The sequence below is a fragment of the Nannospalax galili genome, unplaced genomic scaffold, assembly GCF_000622305.1.
Source record: "Nannospalax galili isolate Female #2095 unplaced genomic scaffold, S.galili_v1.0 scaffold1750, whole genome shotgun sequence".
NCBI lineage: Eukaryota > Metazoa > Chordata > Mammalia > Rodentia > Spalacidae > Nannospalax > Nannospalax galili.
Window position 1 is genome coordinate 698488 of NW_008329031.1, and position 18082 is coordinate 716569.

The 18082-nt window shown below is 40.5% G+C and overlaps 1 protein-coding gene across 3 annotated transcripts in view; it reads right to left on the bottom strand.

Moving 5' to 3' along the window:
* The window catches only part of Dcun1d5 (defective in cullin neddylation 1 domain containing 5), a 37055-nt gene extending 27501 nt beyond the window's left edge, over positions 1-9554 (bottom strand). The window contains exons 1-4 of one of the 3 annotated variants that reach the window (XM_008829977.3): positions 9197-9554; positions 6645-6736; positions 1917-1987; positions 1430-1521 (exon numbers count right to left, since the gene is read on the bottom strand). In XM_008829977.3, coding sequence (XP_008828199.1) covers positions 1430-1521; positions 1917-1987; positions 6645-6736; positions 9197-9282 — 341 coding nt within the window. In that variant the 5' untranslated portion in view covers positions 9283-9554. Of the gene's footprint in view, positions 1-1429; positions 1522-1916; positions 1988-6644; positions 6737-9196 lie in introns of those variants that run through there. The other 2 variants (XM_008829972.3, XM_029561960.1) reach the window with 2 other exon arrangements.
* Between the last annotated feature and the right edge of the window lie 8528 nt (positions 9555-18082).

The following is an 18082-nucleotide window of genomic DNA, read 5'->3' on the forward strand; positions in this document are numbered from 1 at the left end:
CTATGCAAACTTTGTCAAATATTTTAACTTTTTTGAACCTCAGATTCTGTGCTTATTAAAAAAAAAGGAAGTTGAAAAAGTTTTTTAAAAATCCATTCTAGAAATTATAATATGGTTCACCTCAGAAAATCTTTAACCCAAGGACAAAAATACAAAATATACATATGTTAATACTGGTTTAAAAAGAGGGGAAAAAAACACAATGCAGGGGCTGGAGATGGCTCAGCAGTCAAGAGCACTGGCTGCTCTTGCAGAGGACCTGGGTTTGGTTTCCTGCACCCACATGGTAGCCAATAACTGTCTGTAACTCTAGTTCCAGGGGGTCTGATGTCCTCTTTTCGCCTCTGCAAGCACCAAGCACTCATGTGGTGCACATACATACACACACAGGCAAAATACTCATACACACAAAATAAAAATGAAATTTAAAAAAAGCAATACACAATGAAAATTGAAATACATAAATTCACTGTCCTATGAACAGACACAAATCTTTTTCTTTATAAACTACGGGACAAGCAAACAAAAATTAAGAATAGTTAGTTACACATGCTAATGCAATCATAATCAACACAGGAAACCACATTGCATAGTTTCTGCCTTAAAAATATAAATTGGGGTTAGGGATGTGACTAAGTGGCAGAGCATTTGTTTGGCATGTATGAAGCCCTGAGTTGAATCCAAAGCAAAATAAATGAACAAGTAAAAAATGTTAGATTATACAGTAACGCTTTGATGTGTTAGAAAGCTGAGTTAGTAACACTCTGAATCAATATTATGACATAATATAAAATTACCACAAAATTCCTAATTGATTTGAAATTGAACACTTTACTCTGGAAAAGTGAAGTGACTGTTCACATAATGAAGTTATTCTGTAATTTATGAAGATATTCGAAGGTAGCACCTTATACACCGAATAGATACAACTATAAAATGGCTAAAGACTTCATGGAAGCCAAAGAACATCTCTACCTTGTTCCTTTGTGAGAGCCATTAGGAGAAAAGAGAGCTCATAAAAGCCTCACTTAACCCTGCTGTTAATTTTATCAGAGGAGAGAGAGGAGGACCTAGAACTGAAGACTGTGCAGTAAGTAAACTTCATACAGTGGAGGTCATACTCCGAAGTGGGGAAAACTGTTACTCCAACAACCTATGAGCAAATAACTCTTCTCTATGTAATTCTAATTCACTCATCAAGAGAATCAAAAGGTTTTAATTAGACTAAAGTTTTTCTTAAAGAATATAAAAAAGGACAATTATTTTATCTGCCACAATATAATTTTGTCAATCCCCAAACTGAGTTTTACAAATCAAACCAATTTGACTATTTTAAGGTGAAATCTTACTCCTGAAAATGAGGAAGCACAAAATATCAATAAGATCTTCAAATAGGCCATCAAAGTTGGGTTTTAAAATTTTTTCTTACTGTAATGAAGTCATTCCCTTTAACCATTCTTCCTTGGTAAAAAATCCCATGCTTTCAGCCTCCAATTTCCACGCTAAAACTAACATAATAATCTGGAAAGAACAGAACATAAAGGACAGGGGAAAAGTCAGCACAGAGGTAATCATGGCTGCATTTAACACGGAGCATTTTCATATAGTTATTTCCAACCTTCATCTATTAGTACAACTTTCGTGATTGTTAACTACCAAGAAACTGAGATGTGCCAATTTCTTAAAACATTCTAATAGGCTATGCAGGTAGAATCGCTCTCATTCTATTACAAATGGTATTTTTATCAAAAGAAAACTTGCCCAACTCAAGCTGATTAAAAATATCCTGCAAATTCACAGTATTAAACATGAAGATAAAAAAAATCTTCATATAAGATTAAAGTGCGACTGTTTTAGAAATTTATGAAAATGCTACAACCCACTTATATTTTATTCTACTTAGAAATAAAACATACATTTTCAGGTTCAACACCAATGTCTTCACAAAATTTTTCCATTCCTTCTGGCCCTACAACTTCATCAGGACCTTCAAAGACAAAAATAATTTATAAATTTTATTGTATTGATTATGAACATAAAATAAGTCACTACACTAAGAAGCATCCAGGAAAATATTGCAATAGTCCACAAATAAAGGAATTTGAATTTTAGCATAGCTTTGTAAAGTATAAATAACAGCCCAAAATTAAAAACTTATTTTTAAACACTACAACATGAATTAAGGAAATTTTTTAAGGGAGTAGTAAAGAAATATTCCACCAATATGAATCTTTAGTTTGCAAACAAAACAAAACCAATTTGAACTAATCTATTTCTTTAAAAAAAATTAGCAAGAATCAACAAATTTATTCTATAAAGCCTAAGAAGGTTCAAGTACTGCCCCCCTTATTTTGAATCAGATCACTAAACTTCAATGCAATTTCTAAATTTTTATAATATTCTCAAAATACTACTGTATCACTACTAAGATTTTTTTGTGTCTATCTTTGACCTAAAAGTTTTACAACATTAACTATGACAGTAATTTACCACTATAAAGATTTACCACTTGAAATACTGTTACAATGTTAAATTATCAAAAACAAACCAAAAACAACAACAACAAAAACCTCACTCAACTTTCTTATTTTAAAGACTAGAAAATACTTTAATTTGCAATTCCATCTGTAATTCCAGTGCCAGAGGATCCAATGCCCTCTTTTAGCCTCTATGGGCACCAGGCACATGCATGGTATACTTATATACATGTAGGCAAAACACATAAAAATCTTTTTGAAAAATACAGAGTGTGAGGGGCTAGAGAGATGGCTCAGAGGTTAAGAGCACTGACTGCTCTTTCAGAGGACCTGGGTTTAATTCCCAACACCCACATGATGGCTAACAATGGTTCATAACTCCAGTTCCAGGGAATCTGATGCCCTCTTCTGACTTCTGAGGGCATTGACCATCATGGGTGCACCTACCTACATGCAGGCAATAAACTCATACATATTAAAAAAAAAGAAAAAAATACAGAGTGTGAATCTTAAAAAAAGAAAAAGAAAAAAGATTTTAAAAAATATAGTAGAAGATACAGTGTTTTAAGCCACAATACATAAGCTTGCCCTCAAAGGTAACATGAGTAGTTAGAACAAAGAACTGGAGTTATCAAGAAAAGAAAACAAGAGTAAAGAAAAAAGCTGATGTAGTGGCACCTGCCTTCACCCTCCAGCACTGGAAGGCAGAAGAAGCTGGATCTCTGTGAGTTCCAGGCCAGACTGGTCTAACATAGTGAGTTCCAGGCCAGTCACCATTACGTAGTAAGACGTTGTCTCAAGAAAAAATAAAAAGAAAGAAGTTATGTCAAGAAATATTAGTTATCTCATCAAATACATCCCTACTCCCAAATTGGGAAATTAACTAACAGTGATTAAAATTAGTTAAATTAGGTTTTACATATAACATATATATGCTCTTATATATGCAGTGTCAAGTGACTTTCCCAAAGCAATGCAAACAATACAGACCTATGGCTAAAACAAAGCATATACCAAAGTTCTTTCCTTGACTGCATGCAAATTATACTTCTGAACTATAGACTTCTCATATAGCTACTCACTGGGTAAAATCTCTGGAGATGAATTCAATTAAGTCTTCCAAACAGCTCTGTTTCCAATAAAGTGCTCATGGAGCTCACACTGTCACATTAAGGCTACATAATTCTAATCTTACTTATTAAAAACACCTGGAAGACAGCCAGGCCTGGTGGCACATGCTTTTAATCCCAGAATTCCAGAGGTAGAGGCAAGTGGATCTCTGTGAGTGCTAGGTCAGCTACAGGTGCTCAGGAAGATAATCCACCTGTCCTGAAAATGGACAGGCCCCTTCTTCTCTAACCATTATTCAAACTTTGACATAGCTTTCACAGTGAATTATGCATAATAAGTAATCAAGAGAGACGACTGTTAAGCCTAGAGGAGGATGTTGAAGGGTACATGAAAACACTACCCCATTTCATATAAAATACACATGTTCCCCACTACATGTCCAAGACCTGATACTACACAGTAAGAGATGCTCAGAAAAACAAAATCTTAAAAATGTGTTCCGTGACAGTACTGTTACAATGAGCTACAAAGATTATTAGTTTTGGAACATACATATAGATTCATAACCAGTGACCGGATGCTATACTGCTATTACTATTTTGATAACACCCAACATTTACTGAATTCAGGTACTATGCTAAGGGCTTTGCATCTGTTATCTTCTATCATGAGGAATATCTCCATTTTACTATAAGACTGAACAGTTAGTGTTTATTCAGCAAATGACTGATTCCTTCCTATCAAGGAGGTTCTGCCAAAATAGTCTCCAGAGAAGCTATTCTTTCTTTTGTTTTGTTTTGTTTTTTTGTTTTTTGGTCTTTTTGAGACAGGGTGTTGCTGTAGTCCCAGCTGGCCTGGAACTCACTCTGTAGATCAGGATGGCCTTGAACTCACAGAGATCTGGCTGCCTCTGCCTTCCGAGTGCTGGAATTAAAGGCGTGCACCACCATGCCCAGAGAGAAGCTATTCTTTAATGACTCTCTCTGACCCTATTCCTGAACCTCCACATACTGGTAACCTGTATAAACCGTCACAATCTCTAGTTACCTTGCTACATACATACCTGTTTATGATCAATCTTCCTTACTAGAAACAAACTCTTTAGAAGAGGCAGGGTATAATATACTCTGACTTTTTCATTATATCCAAAGTCTATCAGTGTTGAACTCATAAGTGCTCAATGAGTATCAAATAAGCCATTGGTTGGATGGATAGATAACAACAAAGTATGCTTTACTAGTAGCTTTTCAGTAGAAATGAAAAGTAGTTGTTACTGACACTGTCAAGGTCTTTAGGGTCAGTTAACTGTGGTTTAAATCCTGGTTCTTTGTCCATATTGTTTCTGGAAAATTACTTCATCTATGCCTCAGTTTTCCATTCATCACATGAGGAAGCACCTCCTACTTGTGGATAGCACCTCCTACTTTACAGAATGGTTATAAGGAAAAATGGTATTTCAGTACATCTCCTGGAATACTGACAGACAGCAATTATGATGTCATTAAAATATCAAGATAGAAAATAAATATTTAATTCAAATCTTAAAATACTCAGGGAAGTTCCAAGGAGAGCCAAAACAAGCAAGAAAAAAATGTACTGACCATTTTTATGGATGTAATAACCTTTGTAAGTGAAGCAAGAGAGAACCTTTTGATTTTATATAATGTGTACAATAAAACTGGCATTTTGAATAATGGGTCAACATTCTAAATGGAGGTCAGAAAAAAAAAATTAATTCCCTACTTTTAAACTGGGTTAGTCATTGTCTTGGGATACCAGTAATAGCATTTTTCCCCCTGATCTAGAAAGAATCTATCTATTCTGCTACTAAACAATTTTTAAATTATACTATTGGGATCACTTTGCTGATCCCAACAGCAAAGTTACTGCCCCCTTTTCAAAATAGTCTAGCTTTCCTTTCAGTTAGCTTAAACTGTACACGTCCAGACACTACACTTTAGACCTTAATGTGGATTAGTATTATATATAAGGCAGTAACTACATAAATATCTTTAAACAAATGCTTTTGGGAATAATAAGAGGGAAAACAAAAAATAAAAACAGGAAAGTAGGTAAAAGCCAGGAAAGAGAAAAAAGATGAAAATACCTTTAAAATCAGTTAACTCCAAAAGACCAAAGCTATTCTAAAGGGGGAAACTGCCATATATGCTCATGTAAATGCCAGCACTAAATGGGATACAAGTATTCTTTTTTTCACGGGTTTGCTTAACTCTTTAGCCTCATCCCCGGCTGGCTTTGACTGTCGCCTCCATATGGTCTCATCTTGGGCCTAGATCTCTTTAGCTGCTTACAGCATGTAGCTCAGGTTACCTGGCTCCTCAAAGAAAGTTTCCTGACACTTGCAAGGCTGGGTTTCATATTAGTCCCATCAATTTTGAAGATGTTTTCAGAATCTAGTACTTATCATTTTGCATTACTATCAGTCTGTTTACTTTCTTATTCATTATTAAAAAATAAATGGTCACTCCAGTGGATGAACTTGCTCTAAAGGATATCTGGGTACAAATGCTTACCCAGAAAGGACTTAACATATATGACAGAATGCATGAAATCTGGTAGGAGTGGGGAGCGTGGATGGAGGAAAGGGTCTAAATTTGATTACAATCTATTACATGAAATGCACAAGAAGGCAATAAATTTTTTTTAAATGGTGAAATATTAAAGAATAAAAGTGGTGTTATGTTTTTTCTGAAGTTTAAATTGTTAAAGCTTAAGCATGTTTCTAGTTCAGAAAACTAGAGAATGATAAAAAACTGTTTTTAACCTATTTTGTTTCCTAAAATACTAGAACAGAAAATGTTAAATGTACCTTTTGTTACAATGTATGTAACATGAATCTGTGTCTGGTTATCCACTAATAGTAAATGAGTTTCCCCTCTCCTATTTAATACATATTTAAAGAAATATTAGTCTTGAAATGGTACTCAATCTTAGTTAACCCATAATCCTCTGGTCTTAACCCTGATCCCAGCACATAGCACTAAAACCAACAAGCCAACAATAAATAAATAGTTTAAAGAAAAATAAGCACAACTTTTTAACACGTCTGAGTTCTTCATTCATGAGTTTCATTACCTGCATACTCGTAAAACCAAGCCAGGCACTTCTTTCTTGAAAACTCTTCCTCTCCACTTATCAGTCTAGTAGGAGGCTGGGATCTGCAATAGCTAAAAGCACAAAGGTCTAAGATTACCAAGTCTCAGTTCTTAGTGAAAAACTTAAATTCAACAAGAACTCTTTCCACTCAAATGAAAACAAGCATTTCTTTAAGTTGGCATTATGAGAAGGGAGTTATTCATCAACAATCTGAAATAGCACTCTATACATAAAAAATTTCTGGCAAACCCAAATTCTACTTTGCTTGCTATCAAATTCCAAAATAGCAACTAAAATTATCTCCCCAGACTTCAAATTACACAGTTCAGCCTAAGTCTCAATGCAGGAAGCATAAGAAAGGATATCCCTCCTCGCTTTGGGGGGGTTAGTGCTGGGAATTAAACCCAGGGTCTTACTCATGCCCTTAGATTACCTCTACTACTAAGCAAAGTTTGTGATTCTGCTAATTTGTGTGAAATGTGTCTTTTACATGTATATCCACATATATGGATAATTTATAAACACACATCTTATGAAGTGTCTTGGTACTTAATATTTCAAAATAAAATTAAACATTAAAAATTATTTATCAACCAGCAAATAGAATTTTAAGGATAAACGATGACTTGGGATCTAACAGTATACTAAATAACACAGATTAAAATAAAAAAAAAAAACAACAAAACCAAGTCCAGTGTGGTGATGCACATTTGTTAATTACAGCACTTGGGAGATTGAGAACGAGGATGAGTTCCAAGCCAGCCTGGGGTTTGTAGTAAAGCACCAACCAACCAAATAAGCAAACTAAAACCACCGCCAGAAACCCATAAATATTAACAATTAATAGTACCCCCCAAATAACTGGGTGAAAGCTATTTATCCACACATAGTTTTTCCTCCACAAAATGAAGACATGGGAAGTACAAGAACAGCCTCTAGAGATACTAGACTTCTGAGAGCATTTTCTCAAGGAACTCAAATAATTAGACTTCCACAATCATAGGGGAACCACTGAGATTTCTGCAACTGAGTAATGTAAAATAATAATTCCTTATTTAAAATTTAAGTCCATAGGGGTATCACCTAAGTCTAATAATACTGCCTGCTCCAGTGTTTTAACAGGCCTAATTTAAATATCTTGGATACATTATTGCATGTAAGATGGTCAAAGGAGGGCAAAAATTTGCTAATGTTTCTTAAAAACAGAATGAGTAGAATAACTAGGTCAGGTGGAATGTTCACCATCAAATGACACAAAGGAAATGGTACTACATGAACTGCCCAAGAAATATTCCTTAGGCTCCTTTACTAAAACACATTAAGAAAAAACACACACACACACTGAACTGATCACAAAAAAGGAAGATAAGGATTGAACACCATCATTTCCTCATATTCTGAACAGCACAGCTCTCCTTAAAGAGGGTTTTCATTCTTGAACTCCTGGCTACTATCTTGTTTAATTTATTTTTTTGAATTGTTTTTGTTTTTTGAGTGTTTTGCCTGCATGTATGTAAGTGCACCTGGGTGGTGCAATGTCTGTGGAAGCCAGAAGAGGGTGTCGGGTACCCTGGAACTGGAGTTAAAGCCAGTTAGTCTCCATATGGGCCGGCTGGAAACTGAACCCAGGTCCTACACAGGAGCACCCACTGAGCCATCTCCCCAGGCCCCACGGCCTTGTTTTAATGGTAGCACCTTAAGTTGGCACGCTGTGTCATGCAGTGATACAAAGACATCCAAAGGGGGGACCCCACGTCTCAAGGCCTGTGCCACAAAGGGCATAAAGAACAGCAAGTACAGTTCTGCTGTTTTCTTTTTCTCCCAGAGAATAGAGCACAATAGCCTTCAAATTATTAAAACGTATTCGAAGAGCTAACTAATGGCGACTGAATGCCAGAAAACAAAAAGCAAGCAAGGTCTTTTCCAATGCCACAAAGGGAATTGGCACAGGTGGAGGCACCAGAAAATGCAGCTCCAGCCACTTAAAAGGCCGCCTGCGGGGATCGTCCAGGTTGGGCCCTTCCAAATGCTAACTCTGGGGGCCAATTACAGCACGGTTTTGCTTCCCACTATTCCCAAGGCAGCTGTCAAAATTCCTCAAGCCCGGCTTTCTTCACTCTCCAATATCTTAATACGTGTGGCCCAAGACAATTCTCGGTCCAGTGTGGCCCAGGGAAGCCAGGTCGTTGACACCCGTGTAAGTCTACAAAGACATCCTCCAGGCAAGCCTCTGCAGAGCTGCACTACTTCTGGGTCTGCAAATGAGACCCAGGAAGGCTGAAAGGAACAGAGCTCCCTTAGGGTCCTTGGCCCCCACCCCAAAGGAGGACCAGGCGGGCCGACTCCAGCTCGTCCACGTTCGCCCGGGCACACGCACCGGGCGAACACGAGGTCGGGTTCCGCACCCGCCGGCCTGCGCAGGACCAGCGTCCCGGCCCGCCCAGCTCCCCTTCTCCAGCCGGCTCCCCTCCTCCAGCCGCTGCGCGCCGAGGACTGAGGACAACCCGCCGGGTGGGGGCGGGGGGTAGTACCTGGAGATTTTACACTTCTTGAGGCCGCCGTCTTCCGCGACCGCCGCTGCCACCCCAGAGGCTTTTCTCTTCTTCTTCACCGGCATCTTCCGCCTTCCCCGGCAGGGTGGGCACGGCGGCCGGGGAAGGGGGTCGCGGGCTCCGCGAGCCCCGCCGCGCTTGCTCCCGCCTCCCGGGCCCCGCGGCGGGCAGAGCGGCGGCCCGGGCCCGCGTCTCCTCCTCCTCCTCCGCAGCGGCCGTGGGCAGCGCAGCGCTTCCCCGGGCGACACCAGGCTCGGTAAGTCCAGGCAGACAGCACGGCAGCTCCACTAGTCGCGAAGAGCAGGAGGCTCGACTGATCCGGAAGCGAAAGGCCTGTGACCGGAAGTGACGTCGCGAGGAGCCGGTCGCGGGGCGGGGCTCCTGTGGCCGGCACGCTGGGCTCTAGGCCTTCCTGGGGTTGTTGTAGCCGAGTCAGAGTGTGTATCTGGGTTGTCCTGGCCTGTCAGCTGCTGGTACTCAACCGGAAGTGTTGAGGAGTCCACGAAGGCTCCTCAGGTGGCGTCCAAAGTTTATCCGACGTTGACCCCGTTCCGTGAGTGTGTCCACTCCTGAATGGGGCGGCCGCAGGGCCCGGGCACCTTACGGACCTTATCCCTGCCTTTGAGGTTCTCCAGGATGGAGGCCGCACCGCCGACTTTATTTCTGCGGATCGTATCGCTCGGACAGAGATTGGACTTCTTGTGGGATGATTTAGGAGAGCGGACTTAGGGGAACCAAATCTAGTGGGCTTGGCTGCCCGGGACACTAACCACGTAACTTCTAAAGTGCACATGTATTTATAAGAAGGGTTATTGCATGTAAAGATTCTCATAACAGATGATTAGTGAAACGAGTTCATCTCTCTAAGCCGACTGGGACAACTAGAATGCTAAAAGTTTCCTTAAATTCAGTAACCGCTGTGGTTCCAGTGACACCTTTGGTAAGCTAATCTAGCCTGAGTATCAGATTTCCCCAGTGTTATTAATAGATTCAGGAAGAATGCTTGACGCAGGCCAGGCCATCATATGCTGATGACACGAAATTAAGCCATTCATTTCCTATATGCTTGAACCTGAAAAGCCAAAACTCAAAAGAGGCCAGAACCAAGGGAAATGACAGAAAAACTGAAGATGATATGAGGTAGTCCCAATCATAATATGCCCCAGAATCCAGTTATGAGCCAACAAGTTTCAATATTTGGTGCAGGTAGGTAAATTTTGTTGCAATGAAAATAATGCTCAGACCTGTAATCCTTCAATTCCTAACCACATGAGGCTTCCAAAAACCAAAAATCATATCAAGTCTCTTAAACAAAATCACCTACAGAATAGTAGAAGACTGCTTACTTTTTTTCACATTTATTTATTTTGGCACTTGGGGGATGGATGGAGGTCAGACAACTTGGTAAGTGTCAGTTTTCTCCTACCGTGTGAATTTTGGGGCTAGAACTCAGTTTGTCATGCTTGGCAGTGAATAGTTTTATTTCTGAGACAACCCACTGGCCCAAGAATGGTATTTTAAACACATGAGATCCAGAAGGCTGGGCTTCTGCCACAGAACTGTCATTTAAGCTACTTGGGAGGCTGAGGCAGGAGGATTGCAAATTCAAGGCCAGCCTGAGAAGCTAGTGAAACTGTCTCAAAATAGAAATGAGAGAGTTGAGGAATATAGCCCTAAGATAGAGAACTTTGGTTCACCTACACAATACCCAGGTTTAATCGCCAGTACTTAAAGTCAAGGCTGTCAGAAAATGTAGTAGTCAAATGATCCAGATTCCACAAAAGAAGTACAAGAGAACTTTTTGGCTAATGGATGTAGTCTGTCATTCTATTCTATGTCTTGTTTGAGGTGGTAGTGTATGTACTAGATAAAATTCAGTGAAGTTGCCAGGTATATGATGCACACCTTTAATCCCAGTATTCAGGAAGCAGAAGCAAATGGATCTGTGGAAGTTAGAGGCTGGCCTTGTTTACCTAACAAGTTTTAGGCCAGCCAAACAAAATTCACTGAAGTTTATACTTATAGATGAATGTCTTAATTTGTATGATACGTCTTAACTATATATGAAAGAAACAACAACAAAAAATGTAACAGTGACAAAAAAAAAAAACAGTTAGAGCTAAGCTTATTCGGTAAATCAGCCTCAGAAGCTGCATATCCCCTTTTCCAAGAAAACAAAAGAAAAAACTAAAAAGGTGAAAGACAGCTAACTCAGAGAACAAAGTTCAGAGGCTATCCTTCTAGAAGGTGAGTTTAGGGTAAGGAACACCACAAGCCTGTTTAGGAAGATACCAGCATGGTTATAGACCAGGTCTAACACCGTCCATTCTTTTCTGAGTAGGATTTTTCAAAATTGTTTCATGTCCTTTGTCCACCATTATATATTGGGTAAGAATAAGGTGCAGATAATCTTAGTTCACAGGTCACTGGACCATATGGATTTTCGTAAAGACGACCCTTCCACACCTGGAGATCTAGGTAGTGAGATGAATGCAGTGACTGCATAGCCCACTTGTATCCATAGAGTTCTCTGAAAAAAAGAGATGAAGATGTTGGATTTTATGTATGGTATTCACAGACTCAGTCTGCTTTTCAAATAACATTTGATGACCATTTAAACCATGTTTAAGGATATTGAAGAGAGAGAAGCCAGGTATGGCATACACATATTGAGACTCTGTGTCAAACAAAACATACTAGGTTTTTGCATTCACAGAGCTGATTGTCTGGAAGAGGATATGCATGTGCAGTTCACACCCCTACCTCATCATTGCCTGCACTGGTCAGTACCTCCCGCACCACTGTACCTCTGTTTCACAGTGAGTTCATGTTATCCCAGTTACTTATAAAGGAGGTGACATCAATCACCTCTCTGCTTATGAGCCAAAAGAAATGTCAAATTACGTGGTTTTAATTTCTTGTGCGGCCCACATACACGTGGATAGTCCATGATTCCCATCCCAAAGTATAGCAGAAGGGAGCTGGGCAGGTCCAGAGGACCAGGGTTTGGGTTCCAGCACCTACATGGCAGCTAACAACTAACAGGAACTCTAGTTCTACAGGATCCAACATTTGTGGCCCCCGAAAATATTGCACACACACAGGTGCACTTTCAGGCAAAACACTCATATACATAAAAAAAAATTCTAAATTAGTAAAAAGAAAAACATATCACAGGAAGTGTGCTAGAGCACTGCAGGTCCCTGCCGCACATCTGATTTTCTTGTCCTGAGAGGAAAGGAAGTAGCACTTGAGCAGAAACGTGCTTTCTGGCTTCAGCTCCAAAGACAACCAGCAACTTTAGGAAGGCCAAATAACTTTCTTAATCTTTCACCTTATCTGTTAGATAAAAAGTTGTTTTTAAAAAACCCTCTCACAATTCATAGTAGCCACCTGTTAGAACAGTGCATAATATTTATGCTGATTAGGAAAATGGGCAGAGGGCTGGGACAGTTCTGACATTCTTTTGACATTGTGATCATATGCATATTTCTAGGCTTTGGGGCACTGTGGAAGGAAGAAATGAAAAAGATCTTTAAAAATAGTTATATCTGAATCAGGAAGCCAAAACTAGTGCTGGAGATGTGTCAACTTGTATATTCAGTGCAGTTTTTCCCCCAACACCTTTTTAAAATAGGACTTTTCCCCACTTGTCAGAAAAGCAAGCATTGCCAACGTATAAGGATTGATGGAATACCACTTGTAGTTGAAGTCCTGGATCTCTACATATTCTCTCTTTTTCTAAAGTTTTCAAACCAACACTACAGGTTATTTTATAAAATATTTGCATATACATAAACCCAGAGAAAATTGACTCCTAAGAGAACAGTAGACAGCGAGATATGATTAAATCAAGATTTTCTGTTTTGACATTTCAGTAAAGCACACAAGAACCAGTGTTCTAGAGAGGTATAGAACTAGGCAGCACATGCCCCTTGCTCTACCCATCCTAAAGCAGTGTGCTAGACCATATCAACTGTAGCAGCCTTGTGACTCCAGACTGACAGTCACCTCTGTCTGGAACATTGCTTGTCATTGCTGAGGCAAAGGAAAAGAGTGAGCATAAGCTATGCTGGCAGGTAAAGGCTCTTCCTAAAGTGGAACATCATTCCTGTTCAAGTCATAGGGCTATTCTGGAGCTCACTAGTGAAGATATGTGTTATAAAAACTTCATATAGAGAGGGACACCAAACAGAGCCTACTGCAATGATACTTTACTGAATTTTATTCAAGTTGCAGAGAAAATTGAATTCCTACAGTAGTTATAAAGGAGCAGTAAGGAAAAGCACAAGATTGGTGTATGTGACTTTTCCTTGGGAGACAGGAGCATCTAGTCACTACAGATAGGGCACTAATGGCAGACTGAGGAAAAAGTTCCTCCTCCGTCTAGCTTAGTGAATCAGTGAGTTTACTGGAGTTACTTCCAGGAGCATGGATGACTCAGAGCTGCCCCTCGGCTGCTCAGCTCAGCTCCTGGGTAGCAGCACAGAAGGGTCTCTGGCCCTAGCAGTTGTTTATTGCCTCTGTAACCCTGGGAGGAGCTTCTGAGTCTCTAACTTCCCTGAGCTTCTTGAGTCCTCTGAGCCTTCCTCCCAGGAGGTTATGTTTCAGAGGAAAACCACCACACTGCAGTTGGCTTCTGCTTAAACCTCACTGTGGCAGGTGGAATTTTCCAAAGATGGTACAATTATCTCTCAGTCCCCATGTAGTTAAAGAACCTTGCCATTCCCTGTCAAACAAAGGATTCTAAGGCAAGTGTGGTGGTGCACACCTGTAATCCTAGAACTTGGGAACCTGAGGCAAGAAGATTGAACATTTAAAGCCAGCTTAGGCTACATAGTGAGACCCTGTGGAGTAGCTGTTTTCTCAGGAAATGAAATGGACCATCCTGGTAGGATGAAGGAGGAGCAAGGCTAAGGAAGCTGAGAAAGTCCCAAACTTGACAAGACTCCTCCCCAAGGCTCTAGAAGCAGTGGTCATAGGGTGAAGCTTTCCTTGAGGACCTGTGTGCAAGGCATGTGGGAGCTCCAGGGTACAGCCATTGACTCTTCCCTGGTGCAGTGGGGTGTTTGGTGACAGCTGCTTTACAGTCAACCACGTTCCTGTAATGAACCCCTCGTCCATGCTCCTATAAGTGATCTAAATAAACTGGGGTTCATGAAGTGGGCTTGGAATTATTTGTTTGGTCTGTCATGAGTTCCCTATCTGGGGTGAATACACCTTTGTTTGTGTCTCTCCAGGAAAAGTTAAATATCAGATCTATCTTAAAAATAAAAACCAAACTGGAGTCTGCTTAATATTACTACTGCTAATAAGTCAGTGTTGGTTCACTAATTCTATAAAACATACTGTACAGACAGAAGTGACACACAAAGTATAGCTCTAGTCATTTCAGTTTTCATGAAATATCTAAATACTTTATTTTTCTATTTGTTTTTTGTATGTATGCATGTGCACATGTGTGCCATGGAATGTGTGTAGAGGTCAAAGGACAACCGGCAAGAGTTGGTTCTCTCCTTCCACCATGTCAGTTCTAGGGATTGAACTCAGGTTTTCGGGCTTGATAGCAAGTGCCTTTATCCACTGAGTCATCGAGTCATCTCATCAGCCCATAAAAATATAAATTTTAAAACAGCATTTTTTAAATTCCCTGTGAATAGGAAAAACCCATGAAATTTAGAAAATAGTAAAGTGCAAAAAGAGTGATAAGAGTTGAATACCTTTGGAAAATCATATTTCATAAAATTCTAGACGAGATCCTAGCTAAAATGCTTGGTCTTACGTGTCACTTAACGAAGAATAGATGATAAAGATGGAAATCATATTAAGCAGAACACTGATTGACTCCCACTATGTGACTGTGCTGTAGTGTTTGAGAGTGATGGGACCTTTTGTGGCCCCTTGTGCTTGGAGCAAGGACCCTGGATGCCAGACACCCATGGCACCAAAGATCGACCTGGAACAGTGGTTCCAGAATTCATTGTCTCATGTCATAGAAGATTGAAAATGTGGACACTGTAGGAATAAATGAGGTGAAGGCAAACTTTGTTAAGAATTGTAGAAAGAAACTTAAGGAAAGATGAGGGAGACCACCAAGACAAATATTTAGTGTAGGAGGAAAATGAAGCTCTCAACACAGGTGAGAAGGCCTGCCTGGGTTGCTAAAGCAAGTTGCTCCCAGGCTTTTTACATGGCACCAGCTGAAAACTGAGGCAGTGTTGGCCAATTAGAAGAAGACCCGCATTTGACTCACACTATCATGTTCCAGCTGGAAAGAGGATGAGCTCTGTTTGCAGGTTTCCTACCCAGCCAGGGGTGATTGAAGCACCCCTCTGTCCACCTCCAACTCTGACTTTTGTTTGTTGTTGACCTGGACTGCTGTTAATCACTGGCTGCTTCTATCTCCAACTCTTCAGTAATCTTGAGTGCTCTCTGGTAACTCCTTGTCTATGAGTCGATCTCGGGTCTCTTTCCTGAAATAGATAGAGACTTTCTTGGAAGCTATCCTTACTTGCAGTTTAGTCTGTTACAATTAACTTTATTAGGACTGGAGAGATGGCTCAGTGGTTAAGCGTAACTACTGCTCTGTCAGTTGACTTGAGCTTGGTTCCCAGCACTGATGTCAGGTAGCTCACAGCTACCTGTAATTCCAATTCCAGGGGCTCTGACTCCCTCTTCTGGCCTCTGAGGGCACTGCATACACAGACACATAACATAATTTTTTTAATTGGCTGCATTAGAATCAAGAATGTGTAAAAGAGCAGTAGTGCCTAACATGCATTCCCTAGGAGAGGTCTCATGAGAGGCAGCCAGGTAGCCTGCTGACCCTGGTTTTGCTTCTCAAAGTTTGTCCATCAGGTCCACTTGGCTACCTCACACCCAACTGCGTCTTTGCTTCTCATCCGCAGTGTTCTGGCCTTTCCATTTCATCCCTCACGTTCTTTTTACACTGAAGTTCATTCTCATTGTAACATATGTGAGCCACTTAACAGTTTTCACTACAAGCCATTTACCCTTACTGCCTACAGTAAGCTAGCTCCTGTGTCAATACACGTCATTAAATGAAGAAAAGTAGTTTACAGAACAAAAAGCCAGACTTCATTGTTTGATGACTTATGGTGAAGAACTCTCTTTTTGATTAGATGACACAGTAGAGAAGGCCAAAACTGAATGAAGACAGTTTTTATTGGTGTGATCTTAAAGAGTTTTCACAATTTTGTTCTTAGATTGATGTTACATTTTTGTCACATTGTATACTTCTCAAACTTACTGCCTGAAAGGTGACAGTAGAAAAGGCTTCTGAATGCACTGGGATGCTACATTATGGGAAATACCCAAATATAAACAACCTGACTCTTAACATCCATTTCAACCAAAAGTGAGACCTGAACTATTCTGAGAACTTGTCCCTTCAGAGTTCTCCCTGAACTGCAGTGGACCAAAGGCCTTGTTTGCTCTTCATTTGCCGGGGATTCGAACCAGCAACCCCCAGGGAGGTGATGATTGGGGATGAGTAAGCACACTGTTCACCAGCCCACACTGCCCCCATTACCCGGGGACACTCAGACGCAACGGGGAGCCTTAGTGAGGCAGAGACTCATTTATTGCAGGTGTTACAAAGCTTATAAAGACACCTGAAACTCCCCCCTCCCCCCTGAGGGTGTATCTTAAGGATGGTCACGCGCTGATCATGCACTCCTCAGCAGTGCGGAAGTATTCTTCAGATTTTCAAAGCAAGCCAGGCCGTGTCCCCAGTAACTTCCTTTTGGACCTATGCAAGGTGGGGCTTTTAGGTCCCCACATATCCCCCTTTTTATTTTTATTTTAAGGCCAGACTGACTTTATTTCATGGGTTACCCACCTCATAGGTGGCTCCCTGAGGAGAGATGGCTATCTCCTTCCTCTAGTCTTATGCATTTTTGCCTGTCTTAGGTTGTGTCACCTCTGATCAAGCCTTGGCCGTCACTGGATCATGCACCTGGCCATGTGCATGTCCTGTCTTAGGAGTACTTGTCATGGGACATCTTACCCGTCTTTGGCTAAAAATGTGTCATGATTAAGGGTAGCCACGTGGGTAATGCCAGCCCATGACAGTCTTATTCTCTGCCTAAATTGGTTAGCCAAGCATGGGCAACTGGAGGGGGTCCTGGGGAAGTCCGTAATCATGAGGAGGTGGGGTGTGGCAGTTCCAAGGGTCCTCTGTCGCCGAATTATCTGGTAAAGACACTTAAAGATAAGCATTATCAAGAGAAACAAAGCAAGTCATGGTGTAGGACAAGTTGAAATACTTCTGGGACCATGTACCTTTTAGCCAATCAGCCAGTCATTAAAGAGGCTGTAATGAAGTCAAGGAACTGGGTCGTTCACTTCAGATGGATATAAATAAAGAGAGGAATTTTGTCGGATCCTGGCCTACCCACTTAAGGTTTTTTGCAGGCACCCTTATGGGGTTTGAATCTCCTGTAGGGTAGACACAACCAAAGCCTCGACCCATGGTTAGAAATGGATCTGGTCCTTTCCATTGCCCGGTAATGGGATCTTTCCATCTTACCCATCTCTGCTCCTGTCGTCCCCAATGCTTCTGAAACCAGGATTCCAACTGATTTTTTTTTTTTTTTTTGAAAATTCAGAACATTATTAGTGAATAAGGCCATACCAACTGTTGGTGGGGGCTTATTCCCCCTTTTTGTTTTTGTAATCATATTTTTAGGTTTTGATGGTTGCGTTCTATAATGGCTTGACCTTGGGGATTGTAGGGAATTCCTATATTGTGTTGAATTCCCCAAAGTGAAAAGAAATCTTGTAAATTTTTACTCACAAAACATGGTCCATTATCAGTTTTAATTCATTGGGGCAATCCCAACA